This window comes from Vicia villosa, linkage group LG6 (assembly GCF_029867415.1).
Source record: "Vicia villosa cultivar HV-30 ecotype Madison, WI linkage group LG6, Vvil1.0, whole genome shotgun sequence".
Lineage (NCBI taxonomy): Eukaryota > Viridiplantae > Streptophyta > Magnoliopsida > Fabales > Fabaceae > Vicia > Vicia villosa.
In genome coordinates, this window is record NC_081185.1 from 18,514,654 (window position 1) to 18,526,234 (window position 11,581).

General features: G+C 29.9%; 1 protein-coding gene across 1 annotated transcript; it reads left to right on the forward strand.

Annotated features, from left to right (window-relative positions):
- Positions 1-2,561: 2,561 nt before the first annotated feature.
- LOC131613289 (uncharacterized) lies at positions 2,562-9,917 on the forward strand. Its single transcript, XM_058884972.1, has 3 exons — positions 2,562-3,537; positions 3,670-4,902; positions 9,847-9,917. The coding sequence occupies exons 1-3, from the start codon at positions 2,562-2,564 to the stop codon at positions 9,915-9,917; spliced, it is 2,280 nt and encodes a 759-aa protein (XP_058740955.1).
- Positions 9,918-11,581: the final 1,664 nt, after the last annotated feature.

An 11,581-nucleotide genomic window follows, 5' to 3' on the forward strand; every position in this document is an offset into this window, starting at 1 on the left:
ATAAATGTTTCACGAGGATATGGCTGAGATCATCTTGATGAGACGGATTGAATGATGCCACAATGAGCATTTGATTTTACCATTTGCTTAATCCATGTTTTGCCTACATTTCCTTTGAAAATTTTGAGCACGAGGTTGAAAATGATGTGTTGGCTTTCTTCAACTAATGAGAGCGTAGCAATTGCTATGTTTTGGTTGGCTGTGTTTTTTTGGACTCAGTGAGGCACTTAGCTGAGGGTCTATGGTGGAAATACGCGTTAGGATGATGCCACCGCATTAATGAATTGATCTGATGGCGTGGATTAGTGAGCGCATCTCCTTATGATGTGTCTCCTTGCATCTGATCTGATATTTTTATTTTATTTTCTTTTTTTAAAATCCTTTTATTTCTAAAAATCATCTTAAATACCAAATCACATTAAAAAATTCCCTAAAATTTCTTAAAATTTATTTGAATAATTTCTAAAAATCATTTTTTTGATTTTTGCTTTGTTACCTTGATTTTAATTGGTTTAAATTTTTTTTCGACTTTCAAAAATTACAAAAAAATTTGTCAACACTTGTTGACTTGTGTTTGACCTATGATTAATTTTTGGGATTTTTGTTTGATGTTATGATACCATTTATGTATTTCATCACAAATTTCCAATTAATTAATCATTTTTGATCACTTTTTAATAATTTTAACTTTCTGAATATTATGAAACCTTTTACTTAAAATTATATATAGTTTTTCTAATTTTATTATGCTCTTATAAGAATTTATTTTGTGTTATGATATTCCTTAAGTATTTTCATCCTTATTTTCTTATTTTAAACCTTTTTGTATATTTATCATGTGCATTTTGAATAATGATTTGATTCCTTGTGATTGGTTCTGACTTTGTGAATATTTTGTGATATTTTGACTCAACTTCATTAATATCATTGGATCTAAGATGTTGATAGGTTTGAAAGAACCAAATCCACAATATTAGATGAATGATATTAATGATAGTCCAAGTCTTTGGTTTATCTTTTTAGTTGTGACATCTCTCTCCCTCAATCTCTCCTTCTTTTTTATTAGTGGGTGTAAGTCTTGTTTGACTTCATTGTGTAGAGTTTTTGATTCTATCAATCCTCTGATGAATCATCAAGATGATGCTCCATAAAAATCAAAAGAAATTCATCTGGTTATTTTTTCTATACCTCTCCCTCTTCATCTAAATCCCATTCTTTTTATTTTACATGTGTTGCGAGTTTTAGTAGGATGATCTTCTATATCGTTCTCTAACTTGTTCTTAAACACATAAATTGTTATTGATCGGCCTCGTTGTAGGGTGACTTCTATATAAGTTACTTGGCGATTTCTTAACATAGCGCTACATTTTGCCCCTTAAAGAAAAAAATCAAATGGCAGAGATTAGAGATTATATGACAATTGGTTCAAGACTTTTGAAAACTTATTGTTTAGAGGTTTTGATCCTATCAATCTTCTGATGAGTTTTCAATAACTTTGAATCCAAGTTCATTAATCACTCACCATTGATCACCAATTACTAACTATTGACAATTAACAACTAACTTTACTTTATGCTCTTTATTATATTGTATTTATTTTTATGCTTTATGCTTTACTATTTTGCATTCATCATATTTATGTTTATGCAATTTTTCCTTTGTCCACTAGGACATATGTTTATGCTTATGCTATTTTTCTTTTGTCCACTTGGACATATGTTTAGGCTTATTCTCTTTTTTCCTTTGTCCACTTAGACCATACTTTAGTTTTATGTTTAAAATACTAATAATCAACTTGAACCATAAAAGACTTAATGTGGATCTGGACCTTGGCTACTTTACCCTAAGCTTGAAGGATGGATCTATGAACTTAGAATTAGGATCTTAACCTTAGCACTTTGGAGATTCATCTGAGTTCTTGTTATTGTGATTATATTCTGTTTGTCAGGCAGGCCCGGCCAATGCTATAGGCAAACTAGGCAAGTGCCTAGGGCCTCAAAAAAAATTTTTTTTTTAGCTATTATGATACCTATATTATACTCAAGTGGATTACTAAAGCTATACAAATATTGCATGTGACTGTTAGTTTCTTGCTACAGTTTGAAAAGGAACCATTTTCCAATAAAAGCTGCAACGTTCACATAATTAATACCTATTAATATTTTTAATTATTCATTCTATATATAAATAAAAAACAAAACCTCTAATCCATTTATTCATTTGGCTATTGTTTTACAAAGAGCATATATACTTGTTTTGTCTCATCTTTCACACAAAAATATTCTCTTTTCTTTTTTATATCTGGATTTTTAATTGATACAAGAGTACAAGACAAACATCATTCTACTGTGCTTGAGGAAGGCCTCTTTTCCTTTCCAATTTTGACTTCTCTTTGAAGAAGAAAAAGAAAAAGAAAACACCACAAAAGCATAAAATCAGGTTTTATTTATCTAATATTTTCTCATTTAGTTTTTAATTTTAGTATTTTTATTTGTTTAATTTAATTGTTTTCTATTTTATTAGTTTTGGTGAATTTCATTTATTTATTTTATTTTAGAGCAATGTCGACTCGAAAATTTGAATCTGGAAGTTCAAAATTAAAAAAAAAGAAAAGAATTGATGCTTTAATTGAAGCACAAAAAGGAGCTTTAGATAAATTTATCAAAACAAACAAAAAAAGTAAATTTGAAAACTTAGGTGATTGTTCATCAAATGAACTAATTAATCATGTAGAAACTAACAATATAGACATAGACAACCAAAATGAAAATATAGATAATTTTGTAGAAGAAGTTAACAATATAGACAATGATGAAAATGACAATAGTAATTTATTAACAGAAGAGCTTCATAGTGTTGACGCCACTAAAAATATATATGATCCAAGTCAATGGATAAATATTAGTACAAATTTGAGAGATTTATTAGTAGAAAAAGGTCCGATTAAAGTTACCGATATTGATTTTCCTAAGGATGAATCCACAAGACACTTTTCTTCCTCATTTTATATTCAAAAGTTGTCTAATGGAGAAAATCGTGAAAGAAGATGGCTAATATATTCTCAAGATTTGAATAAAGTATTTTGTTTTTGTTGTAAATTATTTAATAGTCTTTCTAGTACAAGCAAATTAGCAAGTGATGGTATTTGCGATTGGAAAAATATGGGTAATACGTTGAGGAGTCATGAGATGAGTAAGGAACACATTGTAAATATGAATTCATGGATTGATTTAGAAATGAGATTGTTAAAAAATAAAACAATTGACACACATGTTCAAGATCAAATAAATAGAGATAGAGAACATTGGAGAAATGTATTGTTAAGAATAATTGCGGTTGTTAAAACTCTTGGAAAAAATAACTTAGCATTTCGCGGAACAAATGAAAAGATTTACCAAGAACATAATGGAAATTTTTTAAGTCTAATTGAAATGATTGCTGAATTTGATCCTATAATGCAAGAACACATTCGCCGAATTAAAAATAATGAAATCCACAATCATTACCTTGGACATAGGATACAAAATGAGTTAATAAGTTTGATAGCAAATGAAATTAAAACAAAAATTGTTCAAAAAATTATTAATGCAAAATATTTTTCAATTATACTTGATTGTACTCCGGATATAAGTCATCAAGAGCAAATGTCTTTTGTGTTACGATGTGTAGATATTTCTTCTACTTCAATACAAATAGTTGAACATTTTGTGAAATTTTTAATAGTAAATGATACAACTGGAAAAGGTATTTTTGATGCAATTGTGAATGAAATAAATACTATTGGAATTGATATTAGTAACTTAAGAGGGCAAGGTTATGATAATGGGTCTAATATGAAGGGAAAACATCAAGGTGTGCAAAAAAGATTTTTAGACATTAATCCTAGATCATTTTATACTCCGTGTGGTTGTCATAGTTTAAATTTAGTAATTTGTGATATGGCTAGTTGTTGTCCTAAAGCTACATCTTTTTTTGGAGTATTACAACGCATATATACACTATTTTCTTCTTCTACTAAAAGATGGAAAATTCTACAAGATCAAATTCCCAACCTAACACTTAAATCATTGTCACAAACACGTTGGGAAAGTCGTATTGAAAGTGTAAGAGCTTTGAGATTTCAAACTTCACAAGTAAGAGATGCTTTATTAAAATTGTCTGAAATGACCGATGAGGCTAAAATTAAAAGTGAAGCAGAATGTTTAGCGACTTATGAACTTGAAAATTTCGAGTTTTTGCTAGGCATGACTATCTGGTATGAGATATTGTTTGCAGTAAACTCTGTTAGTAAAAATATGCAATCAAATGATATGTGTATTGATGTTGCTATAGATCAGCTAAAAGGTCTTGTTTCATTTTTTGAAAAGTATAGGGAAAATGGATTTGAAAATGCTTTGATTTCTACAAAAGAAATTGCTATTGAAATGAATATAGAACCTAAATTTCGTGAAAAACGTATTATTCGTAGAAAGAAACAATTTGATGAGATTATAGACAATGAAGTTATAAAATCACCTGAAGAATCATTTAAAACAGATTATTTCTTATATATAATAGATCAAGCAATAACTTCGTTTCAAAGTAGATTTGAACAATTTAAAATATATTATGATATTTTTGGTTTTCTATTTAGTATTAAGATATTAAAATCCATTGGCATTGAAAATTTAAAAGAAAATTGTTTTAACCTTGAAAAATCATTGAAACATAACGCCGAATCTGATATTGATGGATTAGATTTATTTATGGAACTAAAAGTTTTAAGAGAAATAATACAAGTGGAAAATGATACTCCAATTGACATACTTAATTATATAAAGAGACTTGATTCTTTTCCAAATGCATATATTGCTTATAGAATAATGTTAACAATTCCTATTACTGTTGCGTCTGCCGAAAGAAGTTTTTCAAAATTAAAATTAATAAAATCTTATTTAAGGTCTACAATGTCTCAACAAAGATTAAATGGATTAGCTTTATTATCAATTGAAAAAGAAATGTTAAACGAAATTGATTATAAAAGTTTAATAAATAATTTTGCTTCTCAAAAAGCTAGAAAAGTAAAATTTTAAATAAAGTATGTTTTTGAAAAAAAATTATTAAATAAAATAAAAAGCCTCATTTTTTAATCTCGCCTCAAGCCTCAATATGTATTGGGCCGGTCCTGTTGTCAGGAAGTCCTTGGAGTTTACTCCAAGGCATTGGGTTATTTCTCTTTTTGTATGCATGTGATTTTTTTGAAAGTCCTTGATGGTTAATTCCAAGGCATTGTGATAAGGAATTCATCTGAACACAGTTGTTTCTCTGTCCAATTTTTGTCTCAAGTTCTCATGGTGTAAATTTCAAAGCTTTGTGCAAGTTGTGATTAAAGATATCAAGTTCATCTGGATTCCCAGTGGGTATTGTGTTTGCTTGGTTATGGTAGTCCAAAGGATGAGAAATCTACATTGACTCTTTAATGTCAAGTGTTGGCTTCTTGTTTGGTCGTTCTTTTCCTTAGCTTTTACTTTATGCTTTATGATAGTCCCTTCATCTCCTAGCCCTTCTTAGTTTTTTAAAATCTTCTCCCTTTTTTCCAAAATCTTCTTATGTTTGCAATCTCTTTTAAAGATCCTTTCTTTAAAATTATCTTTTTCTCTTGTTGCCTTTTATTTCAAATTTTAGACATGATTAATTATTGTGGTGAGATGTAAATCCTTAAAAGTCTTGATATTGACTGATATGATGGAACCTTTTCCATTTGAGAGAGTTAGTGGCATACTTATTAATTTTATCCAAGTAGGAGCCCTTCTTTCATTTGTGATGCAAATGGTCCATTTGTTCTCATGTTCAAGATAATTGACTAAGTATTCTCTTCTATGACGATAAGGTGTCTATCTAGTTTTAAAACGTTTTTCCCTTTTAAGTGGAACTACATTTGCTCTGACTTCTCCATTGCACTGAGGAGGTATGTAAGCACAAGATGTAATGTGTGTCTTGCCGAGCATATTTTAAAATCAAACAAAACTCTTTCTTTTGCACACAATTGTTCTGACTTCTCCATTGCACTAAGGTTTTTGTGGAGTACAACAAATATGAGGAGTGCTAACACTTTCCCCTTGTATAATCAACACGCGTACCTAGAATCTCTTTTTTTGTTGTTTTTATTTAAAAACTTTTTTGAGTTTATTTCACTCTTTTCCCATTTCCTTTGAAAACAATAAAGCGCGGTGACGACTTTCACTGAAATAATGAGTCAAGTCAATTAAAAACTTTGATCTCAATCTTCTCCCTCTACAGTTAGGTCTCATTAAAAGAGTTGTCATTTGCGAACCGGAGGTGACGTAGTTTCATTTATTTTCAAATAATAAGTTAAAATATGTTAATATAATTAAATTTCAAAATACCAAAACAAACAACTATTTTAAGTTGTCTAATATTCAATTTTTTAAAAAAATGTGATTTTTGTTATGTCAAAATTTTTAATCATAAATATTTAAATAATTAAATATTTAAATAATTTGTTTAATTTTAAAAAAATGAGTTCTAAATAACCTTTTATTACTTTTGGATTAATTCTCTTAAAAATCATTTTTTAAATATAAAGTTAAAATTAATTTTATTTAATTCTATAGCAAACAAAGTCTTAATTTTTTTTTCTTTTTTCTTTTATAAATTAACCTTTTTTCATATAAAATATCTATAATAAGCTAACTTTACATTGGTAAAATTTGGCACATGCTATAAGAACAAGGTAATGGCCTTATTCCATTAAACTCCAATAACCTTTCTCATTACATTAGGCTTTCTGTCAAGTCTAAGCACCTATACCTTCCATGTCTTATTTTTATTTCTTGTCAAGTTTATGTGACCGTGACTATATTGTCACCATATTATGATATCTATTGCCAAAACAAAAGATTTGAAAATACATATAAAAATAAATAAAAACTATTAATTGGAGATTAGAGATTTAACTCAAACTTGATCAAAGATTTCATATGGTCCTAACTAAGATTCATAAGCCATATATATTTTACCTTGTGGTTGTAATGATGTGAACAAAGTGATAATATTATCCTAGCTGCTATCACTTTGCATTGGTCCTTAATTTGTGGATATTTTTGTCACTTTCTAATATTTAAGTGCTATGTTCTTTTCTTATGTTTAGTCAATTTATTTTCTTTTATTGCTCTATACAAATTGGCCACCATTTTTTTGTTCCCTACCCTAGTGTTATCCATTATAGAGATAAAGGCTTCATGATGTATCTATGAGTCTATAACTATTAATGTTTTTCATCTTAATTTCTCAATTATAATTAGTAAAGTTAGAAATATAATTCAATTATTTAAACTTTTATCGATCATGATGAGAGTTATTGACTCATTAAATCACATGCATTCTTTTTTTTTTTTAATTGACAATTCCAACATAAATTATGTAAAAACATCTATGTAAAAAATTATGTACTCATGTAACCAAAAAATCTAAATGGGTGAGTTTTCATTAATAATATAAGAAATTTGGTTTTTTTCTTTAATATACATTTTTGTAAGAATTTGATCTTGTCTAAGATTAAATCTTTTTTAAGAAAAAATCATATTACTTTCAGTTTTACTCGAAACTAGTTTATAAAGTTTCATTATTGAATTATATCACATTGTCATGTTACTCTGTATTGAGATAACTATTAAATGTTCAGCGATTTTTTATTGAAATAAATCATTCTATTCAGTATTCATATAAACAACATGAAGGTATATTAAATTATACATATCATTATTGTTGCATTTCCATGTCATTAAAATTTTAATTGTATTATACAGTAAAAATAATTGGACGAGAGCGAGATTCAAATCACAGTGGGATGCAAAATGATATCATATTATTCATACTACATAAAAATTTAATTTTACAAATAATTTAATTTAAAATTAAAATTATTAAAAAATAATATATTAAAATTTCTTGTCTATGCAGATTAAAAAATTTATTACACAAAAATTAAATTAAATTAAATAAATAAATATTTATTTGTATTTTAACACTGTATACGGAGAGAAAAAAAGACACCGAGGTGCACGCTAGTTAAAAATAGAGAGGTTAGCCTCCTTAATAGCTATAATAGGGAATTCATTTTTGCTAAATCATTAGCTCATAAGAACAAACATCCACTCTTAAAATATATGTATTTGAGGTTGTTGAGAAGAAACATCCACTCTTAAGATATATGATATTTGAGGATGTTAAGAGTATAATCTAAGTTGTGTAGTTCAAACTTAAGTTATTATGGTTTAGGGTTGGTTACTTAATGTTAGCCGGGAATTTCCATGATTAAGAAAATATTAAGGTGAAATGAAGATTGTTGAAAAGATAAGTTATTTTGAAGGAAGGTTCAAAACAAGCTTATGAAGGTTGTTCGAAATATCAAGTGTATGAAGGGTTTTTATCTTGCTAAGTGGTATTGAAGAGAATTATTCTCGAAACACAGATAAAAACTTAGAATATTTTGGAGCATTCGAGAAGGATAGATTCGACGGTCACGTAGGTTAGTTTGGTGCCTCGAAAGGAAGAAGATTCAAATTCAAATGCTTAGTCTTATCCAAAAAGGATGTGTGGAAGCCATAGAAATCGAGGAGCATGCAAGAAACGAACGTGTCATTCCGTTAGGAAAAGGCCGTTATGGTCGAATTAGTATAAATTAGAATCTTAAGCGTTAGAATTTAGTGAGTTCAATTTTGTACAAATACTCAATAATACTCAAAGTACCAACATATATCGAGAAATGAGTTTCTGAATATGTACGTATGATTCACCACAATTTACTTCAATTACCAATTTTACCCGTTTTTATCTTTACCAAAGTCTTTTAAGTTTCTTTTACCTTCGAGCCGAAGTCTTTACTTTTCTATCTTTATTTCATTCCTTTAAACATTCCTTTTACTTATAAATTAGCCACAACCATCGAAATAATGTATACCAAACAAACGTTAAAACCTCGAAACTAAACATATCTCGTAGGACCAATCTACTCGATCCTGCGAGTAAGCAGAACTGTTGTTTTTGTAAGACTAACCCTTGTTTACCAAATTTCAAGGTAAACACTTAATATACAAATTAGTTAATTTGTTGTATAATAGACATAATGTAATTCAGTTTTATAAGTCAATAATAAAAATCCTCATTCTTCATCCTCTCTCTCTCTCTCTCTCCTCACTATTAGTGTCTCACACACTAATAAATTGGTATCTAGAGTTTCGGTTAGGTTCTTGATCGTGTTTTTAAAAATCACACGTCGATGATTGTGTTTCTAGGATCGTGGATATTTAATCAATCGTTGCAGAGATGAATGAAGCCAATGGCATTCCGAGTTCTCTTCCAGTCCTTGATGGAAAAATTGGAACGAATAGAGCAAGCAGATGAAGTCTTTGTTTGGTTTTCATGAAACCCTTAAATTGGTCAGCAATAAGGTCCTTAAGCTTCTTGACAACGCAATCGATGCTGAGGGAATTATTTACAAGGATGCTAAAAAGAAAGATTGCAAGGATGCGTATTTTATTCATTTGGTAGTAGATGTGCAAAATTTTGATCGAATTTCTCATGCCTAATTGGTGAAGGAGGCATGTGATATTCTTGTCAACTATTATGAAGAAGGTAAGAAGGCTAAAACTATCAAGTTGGAGACGTTACAATGACAATATGAATTATTTAATACGGGAGTAGAAGAAAATATTACAGGCTATGTCGCAAAGGTGCAATATCTCGTTCATCTCATGAAAGGACGTGGTGACACCCTTACCGATAATATGATAATTTAGAAGGTAATGTGTATGTTAACCTCTTACTTTGATCATGTTATTGTAGCTATTCAAGAATCCAACAATCTTAAAACCATGAAATTGCAAGATTTGGTTGGTTTGTTGGAGGCACATTAGTTACGGATTGTCGAAAAGAAATGAGTTCAACATTCGATATAATCACTACAAGCTCAGACATGGAAGAAGCATGGTGGTTCCAATAAGTTCAAAGGAAAAGGATATAAGACTCATGGAAATAAGTATTAGTCGAACCCTAAAAAATATAAGGTCGATGATAGGGCTTTTGAATCCTCAAAAAGCGGAGGAGGAAACTCTTATCAGAAAGACAATGATGAGAAAAAAAGGTGTGTAGTGCTATGATAAGTGGTTTTTACACGTTTCTTTACCGTTGATTTTAGTCGTCTTTGCTTTATATTGTCAAGTGTTTTACTTCATTCTTCTACATTTTATGCTTTGGTTGTGTATTTTACTGTTTTGAGGCTCAAAGGAATAAATCGAGACAAATCAATGCGAAAAAGTACAAAAAGGGGAGTTTCGAAGGAAGTGAAAAATCAAGCTACATGAGGTCTGACACGACCACCTGTGTCACCTGAAACTGGCCGTGTTAGGATGAAGCGTGGCCAAGAAAATGAAAAAGAGATGAAAGTCACGGGGCTGACACGGCTCGTGTTAGCAAGTGTGAGATTTGTAAATTTTCAGCATGTTTCACATCATGACAGACGTGTAGTATTTTGATCATAACTAGAGCTTCGTAACTCGGAATGACGCGGGTGGCAAAATTTTGCTAACGAAAAGGGCTACAACTTTGCTGAAGAACTCAAAGCCAAATTCTGAAGTTAAGGGCTGACAAGGCTCGTGTTACCTAACACGGGCACCCGTGTCAGTAGTGCTGGGAGTGATTTCGAAAATTTAAGTTCAGAGGGCCAACACGGCCACCCGTGTTGCCTGACACGAGCAGTGTTGGCTAAAATGTTGATTTTGCTGATTTTTGTGATTTTTTATTTAGTGTTGAACCAAAGGGGCATTTTGGGTACTTCCAACCAACCTAAGTGAGGTTGCACTATTTAGAAGAGTTTTAACGATGAATTAGAGGACTTTTTGGCTAAGAGAAGACACGATTGAAGATTAGAGAAAACAAGGGTTTGGGAAGGTTTTCATGAACGGAAGCGATTGAAGATAAACTTTCATCTCAATTCTTGTAACGTCTCTATTTTATATTTTGTTTTCTTTGAACAATATGAGTAACTAAACCCTAATGCTAGGGGGTGTCCATGATTTGATTATGTAATAATTTTGAATTTCTGAGTTCATCAATAAATTTGTTTTCTTATTTAATTTAATTGTACAAGGTTTTTATGCTTTCTTTGTCGGACCAACAAGATTGATTTACGGTTAACAACCAGCTGGACAGCGGTTGTTAAGGTTTTTATACGATTAGACTATAGTAGATATCATCTAGGACTAGAGATACCCTATAGTTACCGGAACATTCTTGATAATAATAATGCTTGAATTCATCATTAATATCAAAGGACTTTGGGATTAGAATTGAATGTTCAAAGGTTTGCCCACTAAGGAATTAGGAGCAAACACCCTTAAGAACTGGTAATTGATAAGTTGAATTTTTTTATGAAACAAGGGTTCAGAATTGTTACATGTTAATGCACACACCTACCCTGGCAGATTACTGATATTTGGCCAAATACATCATTTACTTTTATTTTATTTTCAATTATAATTTCCAAACCAAAAACCCCAAGGCTTTTTGGTTAATTGAATTC